The 20,396-nt window shown below is 53.3% G+C and overlaps 1 protein-coding gene across 1 annotated transcript in view; it reads left to right on the forward strand.

The window, feature by feature from the left end:
• LOC137340874 (UNC93-like protein MFSD11) overlaps positions 1-20,396 on the forward strand; it is a 29,960-nt gene that overhangs the window by 521 nt on the left and 9,043 nt on the right. Inside the window, exons 2-11 of the mRNA XM_068003679.1 lie at positions 1,691-1,746; positions 3,007-3,114; positions 8,846-8,925; positions 9,095-9,191; positions 10,087-10,145; positions 14,594-14,732; positions 15,461-15,510; positions 17,087-17,152; positions 18,129-18,254; positions 19,205-19,379. Coding sequence (XP_067859780.1) covers positions 1,691-1,746; positions 3,007-3,114; positions 8,846-8,925; positions 9,095-9,191; positions 10,087-10,145; positions 14,594-14,732; positions 15,461-15,510; positions 17,087-17,152; positions 18,129-18,254; positions 19,205-19,379 — 956 coding nt within the window. The remainder of the gene's footprint in view (positions 1-1,690; positions 1,747-3,006; positions 3,115-8,845; positions 8,926-9,094; positions 9,192-10,086; positions 10,146-14,593; positions 14,733-15,460; positions 15,511-17,086; positions 17,153-18,128; positions 18,255-19,204; positions 19,380-20,396) is intronic.

A 20,396-nucleotide genomic window follows, 5' to 3' on the forward strand; every position in this document is an offset into this window, starting at 1 on the left:
TGAATTAAACAAACGGTATATGCGTTAAAGGAACAATATATGCTTTAAAGTAATGTGCCAGTTAAAGTAGCAATCTACAGTTTAAAATGAAGTAACAATGTATCAGTTAAAGTGGCACTGTATTGGTTAAAGTCATGGTTAAAGTGGCACTGTATTGGTTAAAGTCACGGTTAAAGTGGCACTGTATTGGTTAAAGTCACGGTTAAAGTGGCACTGTATTGGTTAAAGTCATGGTTAAAGTGGCACTGTATTGGTTAAAGTCACGGTTAAAGTGGCACTGTATTGGTTAAAGTCATGGTTAAAGTGGCACTGTTTTGGTCATGGTTAAAGTGGCACTGTATCAGCTAAAGTAAAGATTGAAATAGCTTGCCGTGTCCCAGGGCTACAGTCACAGCGTACTGGGATTAAGTTGCATTGTATCAGAGTTTGGGCAAGGGGTGATGAGGATGATACACTCAGTCTCACTGCCCTCAATCATTATCCAGTGACCACTTCGGGAAAGTGCACATGTTTGGGATGTTGGTTGAAGACAGAATCAGACTTGGATATGATGCCCTCCACAGTCAAATAGTCTGCCCACACTCACTGGCCACTTTGATGAAGTATTGGAGGAGCGACAGCAAGGGGTCAGCTGGAGAGGAGGGCAGAAAACCGCAGAGAGGAAAAACAGGCCAAAGCAGGAGAGGCAGAAATAACTGGCTGTGGTTGATATTTACTCATCGACTCACAGCATGTGATCCCGGGGACTGGGCACAAACAGAAACTCTAATCTTCAAATCAATTTATCTCCCACCAACCCGTGATCATGACATCACTTGAACAGGAGTCATAGAGCACAGCTTTATCAATGAAACTCTCTGTTCAGAACCATAATATGTTTACAGCACAGAAGCAGACCATTCGGCCCATTATGTCTGTGCTGGCTCTTTGCTAGAGCAATCCCAAAACTAGTCCCACTGCCCCGCTCTCCCCCCATAGCCCAGTATCAATCCAAAACTAGTCTCACTGCCCCGCTCTCCCCCCATAGCCCAGTATCAATCCAAAACTAGTCCCACTGCCCTGCTCTCTCCCCATAGCCCTGTATCTGCCTCTGCTCAAATATTTATCCAATTTTTCCCTTAAAAGATGCAATGGTCTCTGCCTCAACCACTCCCTGTGACAAAACATTCCAAGTTCGAACAACCCTCTGTGTAAAGAAATTTCCCCTAACCTCCCTCCTCATTCTCTTAGTGATCATTTTAAATTGATGATCCCTTGTCACAGACTCCCAACCAGAGAAAATAGTCTTTCGCTATTCACTCTATCAAAACCCTTAATAATTTTTAAAAATCCTTTATTAAATCTCCTCTTAGCCTTTTCTGCTCCAGTGGAAATAGTCCCAGTATCTTAGGTCTCTCCTCATAACTATAACATTAAACTGAGGCCCCATCTGTCAGTTTGGGTGGATGTAAAAGATCCCTATTGGAAGGGGAATTCTCCCAGTGTCCTGGCTCAACATTCCTTCATCAACCAACACCACAAATAAACAGATGAACTCATGTCATTGCTGTTTGTGGGATCTTGCTGTGTGCAGAATAGCTATCGTGCGTGACTGTACAACAATAGTGTGACTGCTCTTCAAAGTAATTCATTGGGGGATGTTTCTGAGAGATGTAAAAACGTGAATCCTTTCAATGTTCCTCTTTTGCAGCAAACGGTAATAAGGAGTTTGACCAACACCAGCTTCTCCGGCAGCGGTTACAACAGGTACCAGAGGGTCCGGCTCCTCCTACTGGTTGATTCCTTTTACAACGCTTCATGTGGAGCGACGTCCCCCGGCGTGTCTCACTGACTGGCCGCGAGTGTTCCTGACATCGGGCACCTATGCAGAGCGTGGTTCAGTGTGATGTTCCACAGCTGGCAATCTCCACTCCTGGATCTGGGTACAAGGAAGTCCATGTGCGGAGTTGGATTTTTCCCACGGCTGCCCCTGGACATAGCGCTGCCATCCCAGCAAGTTACGGGATGTATTTTTGGGTTGGGAGTTCGCACTGCGCTAGCTTTGGTGGGCATTAATCCTGGTGTGCCACGCGGTCCTCCCTTTTCCCGGTGTTGTCCCTACTGCGGTCAATCCGTGGACCCAGATTTCAGCCTCGAGCCTTGCCCACAACAGGGGACTTCTCTGCGTGTGGGGTCAAATGGTGAGACTGGGGTGAACATTAATGACCCCCCTCCCACCCCGAAGAAAATGATTTTCTGTTCGCGACATCACTAGACCCTGTTAACTTTGACAGTGGGCCTAACACACCCATTGCAGCAACAACTTGCATTTATATAGCACCTTTAACTTAGTAAAATGTCCCAAGGCGCTTCACAATAACGTAATAAGACAAAATTTGACACCGAACCACATAAGGGACATTAGGACAGGTAACGAAAAGCTTGGTCAAAGAGGTAGATTTTAAGAAGCGTCTTAAAGGATGAAAGAGAGGCGGAAAAGTTTAGGAAGGGAATTCCGGAGCTGAAAGCGCAACCACCAATGATGAGGCGAAGAAAGTCGGGAATGAACAAGGGGCCAGAATTGGAGGAGCGCAGAGATCTCAGAGGGTTGTAGGGCTGGAGGAGGTTACAGATATAGGGAGGGGGCGAGGCCATGGAGGGATTTGAACACAAGGATGAAAATTTTAAATTTGAGGCGTTCCCGGACTGGGAGCCAATGTAGGTCAGCGAGCACAGGGGTAATGGGTGAATGAGACTTGGTGCGAGTTAAGATTGCAGAATGTAACCCTGAGCTGCAGAATGCTACTCAGTTCCATTGGGCAGTAAGATTACCTTGCCTGTTGTCCCAATGCCAATTGTAATCATTCTCATGAGCAACGGACACCAGGCGTTGACTGTCCAATGTATAACCCTAAAGGTGTGCAGAACACCGCACTTGTGTTTCAATAAGAAACCTCTTCCTATGGAGAGTCCATGATAGGGTAGATAGGGTGTCTGACACCACATTTTCTTGTGTTTATTTGCCAGCCTCGCTATTGTCTATGGAGTGTTTTCCGCTTCTAACCTCATTGCTCCGTGTGTGGTGGCAGTCGTCGGGCCGAAGCTCTCCATGGTATTGAGCGGACTTGTTTACAGGTAAGAGTGGTCCCTGCTGGTTTTAGCCTCCCACACTCTTGCACAGCATCCAAGATAATGCTTGTTCGTCATCAAATAGAAGATCCCTCTCTCACCTCTGGCCTCCAACTCTCAACCACCCTTGTCCCACTCTATTCAATTAATACTCCCTGGTCTGCACCCTCAGAACTTGCTTTTCTTGTTCTTCCTCAGTTCTAAATCCTCCCCCCATTCTGCATGCTCTCCTGCTCCTTACGTCCTCTCACTTTTGAAATTAAACCTCATCTCCGACTCTAACAGTTTTCCCAGGGATTAGGGTGTGGATCTCCTCACCTCCTCCACACTCCGCTTCCCCCTATAATCGACAGGCATTTAAAACCCAGATGTGGTCCCAGCTAACTGGTCCTTCCTGATTAATCTTCTCTCCCACTCACTACACGTTGAAAGGACCCGACTCTCCTTAAGGCAGCCGGTCACTTCCTGATTGGCCGCCATAAGGATCCCGCCTCTTTGGAAAAGGGTGGGGTTTCATCAGAAAAATAAATAATGTCTTTGCCGCCCGGTGTGGCAGGAGACTGGCATCCGTTTGCCAGTTTTCTCCCCCAGCTGTGCCACTACTGGTGGGGCCGACCCACCCACTTCGTGGAAATGGCCCTGACCCACGGGGTCATTGGACGCAAGACCCTCTCCGTCAAGGCACAGCGGAATTGGGGATCCTCAGGGCCATAATCTGTACACAGCCAGTGGGGTGTCCCAGGATATAAGCCAGTGTTGGGAGGGGCGGGGGGGGGGGGAGTTGGGGTCAGCTGTGATTCTCCATTCAATAAAGCCCAAAAATAAATCTGGTCATGTGTTTCCATCAAAATATATTTAATTAAAAATTATAAAAGACTTTGATTGTTCACTGTTATTCATCGAGCAAACTGAGATGGTGACTGGGCGGATGGCAGTCCAGACTGCGGACAGGTAATAAACGGGCGCCTTGGGCACTGCACCAATTGGGGAGGGAGGCACTTTTTAATTTGAAGCACTTTCCCAGTGATTGTATTATATTAAAAAAAAGTATATTTACTTCTGGATCTCCCGCAATGTTGCTCATGGTGAGGGGAAGTGTGGCGTTTGAATGTGACAGGAAATAAGTGTGACAGGAAGTAAGTGTGACACTCACAGGAAATGCGGATTCTGTGCGAGACTTGTAACTATTAGTCAAGTCCACGTGTAATCCTTAGGTGCAGTGGGGTTAGAGGGCATGGGATAATATAGATAGCTAAAAAATATACTTTTTTAATTCCTTGAATTATTGACACACTGGGAGCTGATCCAGAACTGTCGGTCCTTGGGAAAGCTCACGACTTGCTTCAGGCTAAAGTTGCAGGCCCCTTTAAAACGAGTGGCCCCCTTGCTATGGCACAGAGTAGCTCTTCCCGCCCAGTGACCTCCCTGGAGTAGCTGGAAGGGCACATCACACGGCACGTCTCTGCTGACGAGGACTGTGAACAAAACAAAAACTCCTCCCTTCCCCCCCCTTCTGGACTTTCCACCACTTCTAAAGAAAGTCGTCTGATTCAGGAGCTGGGATTTAGTGGTCAGACGAGCTCTACGAGTGATATTGAGCTTAGAGTGGCAGAACTCTCTCCCCCAAAAGGCTGTGGATGCTGGGGGACAATTGGAGCTTTCAAGACTGAGATCGATAGATTTTTGTTGGGTATCAAAGGATATGGAGCAAAGGTGGGAAAATAGAGTTGAGGTACAGATCAGCCATGATCTGATTGAATGGCGGAACAGGCTCAAGGGGCTGAAAGGCCTCCTCCTGTTTCTATGACTGATTCTGGACAATGAGAAATATAACAGAAAATGCTGGAAATAATCAGCAAGTAAGGCCGTATCTGTGAAGAAAGAAACAGAGTTAACGTTTCGTCGGAACTGGAAGATGTTGAAGATTTAACAGTTTTTAAACAAGTACAAAGCCAGAGAAAGGGGGGAGGAAAGAACAAAAGGGAAGGTCTCTGATAGGGTGGAGGGCAGGAGTGATTAAATGGCAGAAGGGATGATGGTGCAAGGCAAGGAGGGTGGTAATGGGACAAGTAAAGAAACAAAAGATGGGTCTAGAGGAGCTGTAAATGGCAACAGCAGAACCATTACCAGCACCCGCTATCCGAAAAAATGGGAGCAGTGGTTACGATCTGAAATTGCCCGGTTATGTCCTGTCCACAAAAAGCAGGACAAATCCAATCCGGCCAATTACCGCCCCATCAGTCTACTCTCAATCATCAGCAAAGTGATGGAAGGTGTTGTCGACAGTGCTATCAAGCGGCACTTACTCACCAATAACCTGCTCACCGATGCTCAGTTTGGGTTCCGCCAGGACCACTCGGCTCCAGACCTCATTACAGCCTTGGTCCAAACATGGACAAAAGAGCTGAATTCCAGAGGTGAGGTGAGGGTGACTGCCCTTGACATCAAGGCAGCATTTGACTGAATGTGGCACCAAGGTGCCCTAGTAAAATTGAAGTCAATGGGAATCAGGGGGAAAACTCTCCAGTGGCTGGAGTCATACCTAGCACAAAGGAAGATGGTAGTGGTTGTTGGAGGCCAATCATCTCAGCCCCAGGACATTGCTGCAGGAGTTCCTCAGGGCAGTGTCCTAGGCCCAACCGTCTTCAGCTGCTTCATCAATGACCTTCCCTCCATCATAAGGTCAGAAATGGGGATGTTCGCTGATGATTGCACAGTGTTCAGTTCCATTTGCAACCCTCAAATAGTGAAGCAGTCCGTGCCCGCATGCAGCAAGACCTGGACAACATTCAGTCTTGGGCTCATAAGTGGCAAGTAACATTCGCGCCAGACAAATGCCAGGCAATGACCATCTCCAACAAGAGAGAGTCTAACCATCTCCCCTTGACATTCAACGACCTTACCATCGCCAAATCCCCCACCATCAACATCCTGGGGGTCACCATTGACCAGAAACTTAACTGGTCCAGCCATATAAATACTGTGGCTACAAGAGCGGGTCAGAGGCTGGGTATTCTGCGGCGAGTGACTCACCTCCTGACTCCCCAAAGCCTTTCCACCATCTACAAGGCACAAGTCAGGAGTGTGATGGAATGCTCTCCACTTGCCTGGATGATTGCAGCTCCAACAACACTCAAGAAGCTTGACACCATCCAGGACAAAGCAGCCCGCTTGATTGGCACCCCATCCACCACCCTAAACATTCACTCCCTTCACCACTGGCGCACTGTGGCTGCAGTGTGTACCATCCACAGGATGCACTGCAGCAACTTGCCAAGGCTTCTTCAACAGCACCTCCCAAACCCGCGACCTCTATCACCTAGAAGGACAAGAGCAGCAGGTACATGGGATCAACACCACCTGCACGTTCCCCTCCAAGTCATACACCATCCCGACTTGGATATATATTGCTGTTCCTTCATCATCGCTGGGTCAAAATCCTGGAACTCCCTTCCTAACAGCACTGTGGGAGAATCTTAACCACAGGGACTGCAACGGTTCAAGAAGGCGGCTCACCACCACCTTCTCAAGGGCAATTAGGGATGGGCAATAAAATGCCGGCCTCGCCAGTGACGCCCACATCCCATGAACGAATAAAAAAAAAGTTATTGAAATCAGTGTTGAGTCTGGAAGGTTGTAAAGTGCCTAATCGAAAGATTGAGGTGCTGTTCCTCGAGCTTCCGTTAAGCTTCATTGGAACAGTGTAAGAGGCCGAGGACAGAGAAGTCAGAGTGGGAGTGGGACTGAGAATTAAAATGACAAGCGAGCGGCAGGTCAGGGTCATGCTTGCGGACAGAGCGGAGATGTTCAGCAAAGCGATCACCCAATCTGCGTTTGGTCTCCCCGGTGTAGAGGAGACCGCATTGTGAGCAGCAAATACAATATAACTAAATTGAAAGAAGTACAAGTAAATCGCTGTTTCACCTGGACGGAGTGTTCGGGGCCCTGGACGGTGGGAAGGGAGGAGGTGAAGGGGCAGGTGTTGCATATCCTGCGCTCGCACGGGGAGGTGCCGTGGGGAGGAGAGCGGGTGTTGGAGTGATGTTGTGGAGGGAGCGGTCCCTTCAGAATGTTGAAAGGGGAGGGGAAGATGTGTTTGGTGATGGGATCGCACTGGAGGTGGTGGAAGTGGCAGAAGATGATACGTTGAATGTGGAGGCTGGTGGGGTGGAAGGTGAGGACAAGGGAGACCCTATCGTGGTTCTGGGAGGGAAGGGAAGGGGTGAGGGCAGAAGTGCGGGAAATGGGATGGACACGGTCGAGGGTCCTGTCAACTACAGTGGAGAGGAATCCTCGGTTGAGGAAAAAGGAAGACATATCAGAAGCATTAGTGCGGAAGGTGGTATCATCAGAACAGATGCGACAGAGACGGAGAAACTGGGAGAACGGAATAGAGTCCTTACAGGAAGCGGGGTGGGAGGAAGTGTAATCAAGGTAGCTGTGGGAGTCGGTGGGCTTACAATAGATATTGGTTGACAGCCTATTCCCAGAAATGGAGATAGAGAAGTCGAGGAGGGGAAGGGAAGAGTCAGAGATGGACCATGTGAAGGAGAGGGAAGGGTGGAAATTGGAAGCAAATTTGATGAAATTTTCCAGTTTGGGGCAAGAGCAGGAAACGGCACCGATACAGTCATCAATGTACCGGAAAAAGAGGTGAGGGAGGGGACCTGAGCAGGGCTGGAACAAGGAATGTTCCACGTATCCCACAAAATGGCAAGCATAGCTGGGTTCCCATAGCGACATCTTTTATTTGGAGGAAGTGAGTGGAGTCAAAGGAGAAGTTGTTCAATGTAAGAACAAGTTCAGCCAGGCGGAGGAGGGTGGTGGTGGATGGGGACTGGTTGGGTTTCCATTCAAGGAAGAAGCGGAGGGCCCGCAGGCCGTCCTGGTGGGGATGGAGGTGTAGAGGGACTGGACGTCCATGGTGAGGAGACGGTTAGGGCTGGGGAACTGGAAACTGTTAAAGTGGCGGAGGGTGTCAGAAGAGTAGCGGATGTAGGTTGGAAGAGACTGGACCAGGGGAAAAAAAGAGTCAAGATAGGAGGAAATAATTTCTGTGGGGCAAGAACAGGCTGAACCGATGGGTCTCGCAGGGCAGTCCTGCGTGTGGATCTTGGGAAGGAGGTAGAAGCAGGCTGTGTGGGGTTGGGGGACTTTGAGGTTGGTAGCCGCGGAGGGAAGATCTCCAGAGGAGGTGAGGTCAGTAATGGTCTGGGAAACTATGGCTTGATGTCTGATGGTGAGGTCATGGTCCAGGGGGAGGTAGGAGGAGGTGTCGGAGAGTTGGCGTTCAGCCTCGGCAAGGTAGAGGTCTGTTCACCGCACAACAACAGCGCTGCCCTTGTCAGCAGATTTAATAACAATGTCAGGGTTGGACCTGAGAGAACGGAGTGCTGCGAGTTCAGAGGGAGGGAGGTTAGAGTGAGTGAGGGGAGTAGAGAAATTGAGACGGTCGATGTCACGCCGGCAGTTCACAATGAAAAGATCAAGAGAAGGTAAGAGGCAAGAGGGAGGGGTCCAGGTGGAACGAGAATTCTGAAGATGGGAGAAAGGGTCTGGGGGGGAAGACTCCTGGCGAAAGAAGTGGGCGCAGAAGCGAAGGCAACAGAAGAGGAGCTCTGCATCGTGGCGAGCTCAAAATGCATTGAGGCGTGGGCAATAGGTGTCTGAGTGAAGCTCTGTCTCACCCTCTCTCTGACGTGGATTAACGTTCTGTGATGTGTTTGGTTTTATCCAGTGGTTATGTGGTTTTGTTCAGTAAGCCGATGACATGGTCGTTCTATACTGCCTCCTTCCTCATCGGATTCGCGGCCGCTGGTAAGTGAAACGCTCGCCACTTCCTGTCCATTTATTTCCAAACTTTAGTACCAATGTTTCTCCCCTCCTCTCCTGACGGTGTCGACCCTCCCTGGGGTACAATTCCACCGGCCCCAGGCGCACTCTGGTGCCTCAGCTGAGTGGTCAATCTTTCTTCCTTCTCTTTCAGTGCTATGGACGGCCCAGGGGAGTTTCCTCATCTTGAACTCTGACCGTACTACCATCAACAGAAACACTGGCATCTTCTGGGCCCTGCTACAGTGCAGGTAAGGGGACTGCGGGCTCCAGCAAGAGCTGGCCGATATAGCCCAGAGATGCTGAGCTCTTAATCTTCTTCCTCCGTCCCTTATGGTATCCAGAGAACAGACGCTGTAGCCTAGTGGTTATGGTACTGGGCTTGTAACCCAGAGGTTGTGAGTTTATATCCCACCATGGCAAGTGGGGAAGATTGAACTCAGTAAACCCGCTGATTTTCAGATGAGCTGCTGACTGTAAAAGTCCTCCAGCCGAGACGTAGGCCGTGTCCTGGAGTTGGAGTGGGGTTTTTTTGCCGCAGGGAGGAGAGGTGCAATGGTGGACGATGGGCAGCTCATGGGGTGTGATAATGAAAGGGTTTGATAGGATAGACGTAAAGAAGATGTTTCCACTTGTGGGGAGAGTCCAAAACCAGAGGTTATAAACATAAAATAGTCACTAATAAATCCAATAGGGAATTCAGGAGAAACTTCTTTACCCAGAGAATGGTTAGAATGTGGAACTCGCTACCACGGGGAATAGTTGAGGGGAATAGTGCAGATAGATTTAAGGGGAAGTTCGATAAACACATGAGGAAGAAAGGAACAGAACGATATCCTGATAGAGTGAGATGAAGTAAAGTGGGAGGAGGCTCGTGTGGAGCATAAACACCAGCATGGACCAGTTGGGCCGAATGGCCTGCTTCTGTGCTGTAAATTCTATGTAATTCCATATGTCTCAGAACACTCGAACCCCGATATTGGCTCTTGATCTGAACGTGAAAGGGATATTGATTTTCCAGTGGAATCGTATCCTTTCAATCGATAACTGCCCTGGGAAGGGCCGCTCTGAGGGGAGTCTGGGTCCTGTGGTTATGCTGTGCTTGACCCGTGTCTGTAACCTGACCGGTTCCATGTGTTTTTGCAGCATGCTGTTTGGGAACCTCTACATTTACCTGCAATGGAGAAACACGACGGTGATCTCAGGTAAAGGACCGACTCCACTTCCCGTTTTGTATATTGCTGAGAGATTGTGATCGCGGTTGGGGGTGGTGGGATTTGCCTTGCGGGGCCCGGGTGCAAAGGTTTGGTTTGGAGCCCCTACATTTTACATGACGATCGTAAATTCGGCCGAGTTAATCAGGATCCATCCGGACCTCTGATCATCTCGGTACCCCTGACCGTCTCGGGACCCCTGACCGTCTCGGGACCCCTGACCGTCTCGGGACCCCTGACCGTCTCAGGCCCTGTGATCATCTCGGGACCCCTGACCGTCTCGGGACCCCTGACCATCTCCGGACCCCTGACCGTCTCAGGCCCTGTGATCATCTCGGGACCTCTGATTGTCTCGGGACCTCTGACCATCTCGGGACCTCTGACCATCTTGGGTCCTCTGACCAGCTCAGGACCTCTGACCGTCTTGGGCCCTCTAAACATCTCATGATCCCTGACCATCTCGGGCCCCCTGACCGTCTCGTGATCTCTGACTATCTCGGGCCCTCTGACCGTCTCGGGCCCTCCGATCGTCTCGTGATCTCTGGCCGTCTCGGGACCTCTAACCAGCTCGAGGCACCGGTCCTAACACGGCCGCCACAAGCTGGGATGCTGAGTGATATTAATGGTTCAACAACTCACTGGGGACAGGTTCCACTGGCACAGGGTGGGGACTCTCACCGTTGGGTCAGAAGGCTGTGGGTTCAAATCCCACTCCAGAGACTTGCGCCCATAATCGAGGCTGATACTTCAATGCAGTACTGAGGGAGGCTGCACTGTTGGAGGGGCAGTACTGAGGGAGGCTGCACTGTCGGAGGGGCAGTACTGAGGGAGGCTGCACTGTCGGAGGGTCAGTACTGAGGGAGGCTGCACTGTCGGAGGGTCAGTACTGAGGGAGGCTGCACTGTCGGAGGGTCAGTACTGAGGGAGGGCTGCACTGTCGGAGGGTCAGTACTGAGGGAGGGCTGCACTGTCGGAGGGTCAGTACTGAGGGAGGCTGCACTGTCGGAGGGTCAGTACTGAGGGAGGCTGCACTGTCGGAGGGTCAGTACTGAGGGAGGCTGCACTGTCGGAGGATCAGTACTGAGGGAGGCTGCACTGTCGGAGGGGCAGTACTGAGGGAGCGCTGCACTGTCGGAGGGTCAGTACTGAGGGAGGCTGCACTGTCGGAGGGGCAGTACTGAGGGAGGCTGCACTGTCGGAGGGGCAGTACTGAGGGAGGCTGCACTGTCGGAGGGGCAGTACTGAGGGAGCGCCGCACTGTCAGAGGGTCAGTACTGAGGGAGCGCTGCACTGTCGGAGGGTCAGTACTGAGGGAGGCTGCACTGTCGGAGGGGCAGTACTGAGGGAGCGCTGCACTGTCGGAGGGTCAGTACTGAGGGAGCGCTGCACTGTCGGAGGGTCAGTACTGAGGGAGCGCTGCACCGTCAGAGGGTCAGTACTGAGGGAGCGCTGCACTGTCGGAGGGGCAGTACTGAGGGAGTGCTGCACTGTCGGAGGGGCAGTACTGAGGGAGTGCTGCACTGTCGGAGGGGCAGTACTGAGGGAGCGCTGCACAGTCGGAGGGGCAGTACTGAGGGAGCGCTGCACTGTCGGAGGGGCAGTACTGAGGGAGCGCTGCACTGTCGGAGGGGCAGTACTGAGGGAGCGCTGCACTGTCGGAGGGTCAGTACTGAGGGAGGCTGCACTGTCGGAGGGGCAGTACTGAGGGAGCGCCGCACTGTCGGAGGGTCAGTACTGAGGGAGCGCTGCACTGTCGGAGGGGCAGTACTGAGGGAGCGCTGCACTGTCGGAGGGGCAGTACTGAGGGAGCGCTGCACTGTCGGAGGGGCAGTACTGAGGGAGCGCTGCACTGTCGGAGGGGCAGTACTGAGGGAGCGCTGCACTGTCGGAGGGGCAGTACTGAGGGAGCGCTGCACTGTCGGAGGGGCAGTACTGAGGGAACGCTGCACTGTCGGAGGGGCAGTACTGAGGGAATGCTGCACTGTCGGAGGGGCAGTACTGAGGGAATGCTGCACTGTCGGAGGGGCAGTACTGAGGGAGTGCTGCACTGTCGGAGGGGCAGTACTGAGGGAGTGCTGCACTGTCGGAGGGGCAGTACTGAGGGAGCGCTGCACTGTCGGAGGGGCAGTACTGAGGGAGCGCTGCACTGTCGGAGGGGCAGTACTGAGGGAGCGCTGCACTGTCGGAGGGGCAGTACTGAGGGAGTGCTGCACTGTCGGAGGGGCAGTACTGAGGGAGTGCTGCACTGTCGGAGGGTCAGTACTGAGGGAGTGCTGCACTGTCGGAGGGGCTGTACTGAGGGAGTGCTGCACTGTCGGAGGGGCAGTACTGAGGGAGTGCTGCACTGTCGGAGGGGCAGTACTGAGGGAGTGCTGCACTGTCGGAGGGTCAGTACTGAGGGAGCGCTGCACTGTCGGAGGGTCAGTACTGAGGGAGTGCTGCACTGTCGGAGGGGCAGTACTGAGGGAGCGCTGCACTGTCGGAGGGTCAGTACTGAGGGAGTGCTGCACTGTCGGAGGGTCAGTACTGAGGGAGCGCTGCACTGTCGGAGGGGCAGTACTGAGGGAGCGCTGCACTGTCGGAGGGGCAGTACTGAGGGAGGCTGCACTGTTGGAGGGGCAGTACTGAGGGAGGGCTGCACTGTCGGAGGGGCAGTACTGAGGGAGGCTGCACTGTTGGAGGGGCAGTACTGAGGGAGCGCTGCACTGTCGGAGGGGCAGTACTGAGGGAGTGCTGCACTGTCGGAGGGGCAGTACTGAGGGAGCACTGCACTGTCGGAGGGGCAGTACTGAGGGAGTGCTGCACTGTCGGAGGGTCAGTACTGAGGGAGCGCTGCACTGTCGGAGGGGCAGTACTGAGGGAGTGCTGCACTGTCGGAGGGGCAGTACTGAGGGAGCACTGCACTGTCGGAGGGGCAGTACTGAGGGAGTGCTGCACTGTCGGAGGGTCAGTACTGAGGGAGCGCTGCACTGTCGGAGGGGCAGTACTGAGGGAGGCTGCACTGTTGGAGGGGCAGTACTGAGGGAGCGCTGCACTGTCGGAGGGGCAGTACTGAGGGAGCGCTGCACTGTCGGAGGGGCAGTACTGAGGGAGCGCTGCACTGTCGGAGGGGCAGTACTGAGGGAGTGCTGCACTGTCGGAGGGGCAGTACTGAGGGAGTGCTGCACTGTTGGAGGGGCAGTACTGAGGGAGTGCTGCACTGTCGGAGGGGCAGTACTGAGGGAATGCTGCACTGTCGGAGGGGCAGTACTGAGGGAGTGCTGCACTGTCGGAGGGGCAGTACTGAGGGAGTGCTGCACTGTCGGAGGGGCAGTACTGAGGGAGTGCTGCACTGTTGGAGGGGCAGTACTGAGGGAGTGCTGCACTGTCGGAGGGTCAGTACTGAGGGAGCGCTGCACTGTCGGAGGGGCAGTACTGAGGGAGTGCTGCACTGTCGGAGGGGCAGTACTGAGGGAGCGCTGCACTGTCGGAGGGGCAGTACTGAGGGAGCGCTGCACTGTCGGAGGGGCAGTACTGAGGGAGTGCTGCACTGTCGGAGGGGCAGTACTGAGGGAATGCTGCACTGTCGGAGGGGCAGTACTGAGGGAGTGCTGCACTGTTGGAGGGGCAGTACTGAGGGAGTGCTGCACTGTCGGAGGGTCAGTACTGAGGGAGCGCTGCACTGTCGGAGGGGCAGTACTGAGGGAGTGCTGCACTGTCGGACGTGCAGTACTGAGGGAGCGCTGCACTGTTGGAGGGGCAATACTGAGGGAGTGCTGCACTGTCGGAGGGTCAGTACTGAGGGAGCGCTGCACTGTCGGAGGGGCAGTACTGAGGGAGTGCTGCACTGTCGGAGGGGCAGTACTGAGGGAGTGCTGCACTGTCGGAGGGTCAGTACTGAGGGAGCGCTGCACTGTCGGAGGGGCAGTACTGAGGGAGTGCTGCACTGTCGGACGTGCAGTACTGAGGGAGCGCTGCACTGTCGGAGGGGCAGTACTGAGGGAGTGCTGCACTGTCGGACGTGCAGTACTGAGGGAGCGCTGCACTGTCGGAGGGGCAGTACTGAGGGAGCGCTGCACTGTCGGAGGGTCAGTACTGAGGGAGCGCTGCACTGTTGGAGGGGCCGTCTTTCGGATATCAGACGTTAAACCGAGGCCCCAACTGCCATCTCAAGTGGATGTAAAAGATCCCAAGGCACTATTAGAAGAAGAGTAGGGGAGTTCCTGTTGTCCTGGGGCCAATATTTATTCCTCAAACAACATCACTAAAACAGATTATCTGGTCATTGTCGCATTGCTGTTTGTGGGACCTTGCTGTGCACAAATTGGCTGTCGTGTTTCCTACATTACAACAGTGACTACACCTCAAAAAATATTTAATTGGCTGTAAAGAGCTTTTGGACATCCTGAGATCATGAAAGGTGCTATAGAAATTCAAGTTCTTTCTTTCTCTGTTGTCAGATAATGACAGGAGTACCGTGTTTATCGTATTATCCGTGCTCTGTCTCTCTGGCACTGCCATCCTACTCACCTTAAAGAACGTCAAACGCGTGGACACCAGCTCGGAGCTCAACGATCCTCTGCTTCTTTCCCCGAGGCTGTAAGTAGGCGAATGATAACCAACGCGCTGGCTCTCCTACTGTGCCATGGATGGTTCTACGCCTGTGAGGGCACAAGCTCAGTGTTGATCTGAAACTGGCCACTGGGTGGTGCCAGAGTGCTGCCTTACCCTGCTCCAGACAACCTGGTTGAGATAGGGAACTCGCCGCGTCAGGTCTCATATTGTGTGCGGAACTCAAGCAAATCACCAGGGGAGAAAGGTACGTGAAGTAACTGTGTGTCAGCTGTGGCTCAATGGGTAGCACTCTCGCCTCTGAGTGAGCAGGTTGTGGGTTTAAGTCCCACTCCAGAGACTTGAGCACAAAATGTAGACTGACACTCGGTACTGCACTGTCAGAGGTGCCGCCTTTAATTAAACTGCGGCCTCGTCTCTGTCCTCTCAGGTGGATGTAAAAGATCCCATGGCACTATTTCGAAGAAGAGCAGGGGAGTTCTCCCCGGTGTCCTGGGTGATATTTATCCCTCAACCAACATCACCAAAACAGATTATCTGGTCATTTATCACATTGCTGTTTGTGGGATCTTGCTGTGTATAAATTGGCTGCCACATTTCCTACATTACAACAGTGACTACACTTCAAAAGTATTTCATTGGCTGTAAAACGCTTTGGGACGTCCTGAGGTTGTGAAAGGCGCTGTATAAAAGCAACTCTTTTTTAATTTAACATAGTTTTTAAAACGACCTGTTTTGTCTCAATGTTATTCTAGGCTTAAAGAGAAAGCACTCTCGACCCTGGATCAGATCACCGCCGAGTTCAGTAAGTTCATTCTGGGCTCTTGTTCCTGCCAAATGTTCCCAATTGGTGTTTGGTAACCACAAGGAGATGTAGTTGTAAACCAACAGGACTCAGCACTGGGGTGCAGTCAGGGTACGTTGGTGTGGTGGTTATGTTACTGGATTAATAATCCAGAGAACGCAAGTTCAAATCCCACCAGGGCAGTTTGAAAATTTGAAATAAAAAAGCTGGTCTCAGTAAAAGTGACCATGAAGCTGTCGGATTGTCTTAAAAACCCAACTGGTTCACCAATACCCATTAGGGATGGAAACCTGCCGTCCTTACTTGGTCTGGGCCTAAGAACATAAGATGGGGAAATAGGAGCAGGCCATCCGGCCCCTCGAGCCTGCTCCGTCATTCAACAAGATCATGGCTGATCTTCTACCTCAACGCCATTTTGCTGCACCATCCCCATATCCCTTGATGCCTTTAATATCTAGAAATCTATCGATCTTTGTTTTGAATATACTCCAAAGATTCACCACCCTCTGAGTGAAGAAATTTCTCCTCATCTCAGTCCTAAATGACCTATCCCTTATTCAGAGACTGTGACCCCTGGTTCTAGACTCCCCAGCCTGGGCAAACATCCTCCCTGCATCTACCCCGTCGAGCACTGTAAGAATTTTGTATGTTTCAATGAGATCACCTCTCATTCTTCCAAACTCTAGAGAATACAGGCCTAGTCTACTCAATCTCTCCTCATACAACAATCCCGCCATCCCAGGAATCAGTCTGGTGAACCTTCGTTGCACTCCCTCTATGGCAAGTATATCCTTTCTTAGGTAAGGAGACCAAAACTGCACACAATACTCCAGGTGCGGTCTCACCAACCCCTATATAATTTCAGTAAGACATCTTTACTTCTGTACTCAAATCCTCTTGTAATAAAGGCCAACATGCCATTTGCCTTCCTAATTGCTTGCTGCACCTGTATGCTAGCTTTCAGTGACTCGTACTATGTGGCCTATAAGTGACTCCAGTCCCACACCAATGTGGTTGACTCTTAACTGCCCTCTGAAGTGGTCTAGCAAACCGTTCAATTGTATCAAACCGCTGGGAGGATCTTAGCCCCGATGTGATGGGAGTGACCCAGGCCGTGGGAGGATCTTAGCCCCGATGTGATGGGAGTGACCCAGGCCGTGGGAGGATCTTAGCCCCGATGTGATGGGAGTGACCCAGACCGTGGGAGGGTCTTAGCCCCGATGTGACGGGAGTGACCCAGGCCGTGGGAGGGTCTTAGCCCCGATGTGACGGGAGTGACCCAGGCTGTGGGAGGGTCTTAGCCCCGATGTGACGGGAGTCCTTTGGCGTGAGATTGGACTCTGAATGTGACGTGGTCAGTCGTTGCCGTGTGGTGAGGGAGAGGAGGTTCCAAACGATCCCGAGTGATTCTGTGCTGGTTAAAGTGACCCAGCCTCAGGTGAACACCCAGTGGGTTCGAAAGAGCAAACCCTCCCTGACCTCGCTGATGGTGGGTAATGTAGAACTGGGTGTGAAACCTTCCCATGCCCCTCTCTCCCCCTCTCCCTCCTCGCTCTATTAATTTCTTTTTTTCCAGGGTCGATGTTGAGGATGTTTCGGACAAAGAACATATTGCTGTTGAGTGTGCTGATAGCGTACAGCGGTGAGTGGTGAGTGAGTGAGTGTGCAGACACCAGACTTCGCGAGACGGGACGTCTGCCGACTGGGGCTGGGATGACGAGGTCAGGGGGTGGCTGATTATTACACGTGGAGCGGTTTCCCCCGCCTGTTCCCGATCCCCAGTGGTTTGGTGGGAGAGGTACCAGCTCAACAAAAACAGAACAATTCCCGTGAGAGGGAAAAAGCATGAACTTGCGCCGTGAATCTTTAATTTAATAAAGACAAACTTCTCCAGGCACCGAGTGGCTGTTCAAAGGAACGCAGGATGTTTGATACTGAGAGCGTGGTCAGATCGAGGCAACACTGCTGGGCTGACTGACCCCTAAAGGACAGCTGAGGTAGAAAATGGGATTCTCTTCACACTGGGAGCGTCTGATGGGACAGTGTAGAGGGAGCTTTATTCTCTATCTAATCCATGCTGTACCTGCCCTGGGAGTGTTTGATGGGACAGTGTATAGGGAGCTTTACTCTGTATCTAACCTGTGCTGTACCTGCCCTGGGAGTGTTTGATGGGACAGTGTATAGGGAGCTTTACTCTGTACCTAACCTGTGCTGTACCTGCCCTGGGAGTGTTTGATGGGACAGTGTAGAGGGAGCTTTACTCTGTATCTAACCTGTGCTGTACCTGTCCTGGGAGTGTTTGATGGGACAGGGTAGAGGGAGCTTTACTCTGTATCTAACCCGTGCTGTACCTGCCCTGGGAGTGTTTGATGGGACAGGGTAGAGGGAGCTTTACTCTGTATCTAACCCGTGCTGTACCTGCCCTGGGAGTGTTTGATGGGACAGTGCAGAGGGAGCTTTACTCTGTATCTAACCTGTGCTGTACCTGTCCTGGGAGTGTTTGATGGGACAGTGTAGAGGGAGCTTTACTCTGTACCTAACCTGTGCTGTACCTGCCCTGGGAGTGTTTGATGGGACAGTCCCAGTTTAACTCTTGTTTGGGGATGTTGATGTTCCAGGGTTGGAGTTGACCTTTTACAGTGGGGTGTACGGGACGTGTATTGGGGCCACCAGACAGTTCGGGACCGCAGCCAAAGGGCTCATCGGCCTCTCGGGGATATTCATCGGCATTGGTGAGATTGTCGGTAAGTCTGAAAAATGTCCTCACCAGGCGGTGAGAATGACTGGAAATCCTCTTCAGGCCGAGCAATGGGAGGAAGACCGGGGGGGAGGGAGTCAGGGGTGAGGGGAGTCCGGGGGAAGGAGTCCGGGGATGGGGGGGCAGACTTGGGGGGAGGGGGAGTCTTGGCGGGGGGCGTAGTCTGAGGGAAGGAAGTCGAGGGGAGGGTGTCCGGGGGTGGGGTGGAGTCCGGGGGTAGGGGGAGTCTGGGGGGAGTCCGAGGAGAGGGAGTCCGGGGTGGGGGGGTGTCATCCGAGGGAAGGGAGCCCAGGGGAGGGAGTCCAGGGGTGGGGAGCAATCCGGGAGTGGGGGAGGGAGTCCAGGGGGAGGGAGCCGGGGGGAGGAATCCGTGGGGAGGGAGTCCGGGGAGGGAGGGTGGAAGGAGTCTGGGGATGGAGTCCGGGGGAGGGAGCGGAGTCCGGGGTGGGGGGTGTCCGGGGGAGGGGGGAGCCCGGGTTGGGGAGGGGAGTCCGGCGGGGGGTGGGGGGGGGGGGGGGAGTCCGGGGACTTGGGGAGGGTCTGTGAAGGCAAAGCAAGTGGCACAATCTTAAAATTAGAGCTTGGCTGTTCAGGGGTGAAATCAAAGGGCAGAAGAAATTTGGAACTCTTCCTCCCAAGGGGCGGGGGGGGAGTGGGGAGGGAGGAGGGGGAAGAGGGGAAGGGGCCGGGGGAGAAGGGGAGGGGGGTTTCGCAAGGGGCCAAGATACATCAGGCCAGGGTTGGGTTTGTCCTGCGGAGATGGGGCAGGAGGGGACTGTCATGTCCCAGGGGAGTGGGAGTAATTGGACAGTTCTTTCAACAGGCAGCACAGAGACGATGGGCGGAATGGCCTCCTGTTGTGCTGTATGATTCTATGATTCTATGATTCTATGTTAGTGTGGATTCAGACGGTGAGCAAGTGTCTCTCTGCTGCAGGGGGTGGAATCTTCGGGCTGCTGTGCAAGAATAACCAGTTCCGACGCACTTCGGCAATCCTGCTCGGGCTCATCGCCCATCTCCTGGGATTCTACCTCATCTTCCTCGTAATCCCGGACGACGCCCCGATTGCGAGTGCGGCCGGCAGTCGTTACGAGCCCTACCTGTCCCCCAGGTAAGTCGCCGTTATGAGCCCTACCTGTCCCCCAGGTATGTCGCCATTACGAGCCCTACCTGTCCCCCAGGCAAGTCGCGTTACGAGCCCTACCTGTCCCCAGGCAAGTCGCGTTACGAGCCCTACCTGTCCCCAGGTAAGTCGCCGTTACGAGCCCTACCTGTCCCCAGGTAAGTCGCCATTACGAGCCCTCCCTGTCCCCAGGTAAGTTGCCGTTACGAGCCCTACCAGTCCCCAGGTAAGTCACCGTTACGAGCCCTACCTATCCCCAGGTAAGTCGCCATTACGAGCCCTCCCTGTCCCCAGGTAAGTTGCCGTTACGAGCCCCACCTGTCCCCCAGATAAGTCGCCGTTACGAGCCCTACCTGTCCCCAGGTAAGTCGCCGTTACGAGCCCTACCTGTCCCCAGGTAAGTCGCCGTTACGAGCCCTACCTGTCCCCAGGTAAGTCACCAGTACGAGCCCTACCTGTCCCCAGGTAAGTTGCCATTACGAGCCCTACCTGTCCCCAGGTAAGTCACCAGTACGAGCCCTACCTGTCCCCAGGTAAGTCACCAGTACGAGCCCTACCTGTCCCCAGGTAAGTCACCAGTACGAGCCCTACCTGTCCCCAGGTAAGTTGCCATTACGAGCCCTACCTGTCCCCAGGTAAGTCGCCGTTACGAGCCCTACCTGTCCCCAGGTAAGTTGCCATTACGAGCCCTACCTGTCCCCAGGTAAGTTGCCATTACGAGCCCTACCTGTCCCCAGGTAAGTTGCCATTACGAGCCCTACCTGTCCCCAGGTAAGTCGCCATTACGAGCCCTACCTGTCCCCAGGTAAGTCACCAGTACGAGCCCTACCTGTCCCCAGGTAAGTCGCCGTTACGAGCCCTACCTGTCCCCAGGTAAGTCACCAGTACGAGCCCTACCTGTCCCCAGGTAAGTCACCAGTACGAGCCCTACCTGTCCACAGGTAAGTCGCCGTTACGAGCCCTACCTGTCCCCAGGTAAGTCACCATTACGAGCCCTACCTGTCC

This window comes from Heptranchias perlo, chromosome 22 (assembly GCF_035084215.1).
Source record: "Heptranchias perlo isolate sHepPer1 chromosome 22, sHepPer1.hap1, whole genome shotgun sequence".
Lineage (NCBI taxonomy): Eukaryota > Metazoa > Chordata > Chondrichthyes > Hexanchiformes > Hexanchidae > Heptranchias > Heptranchias perlo.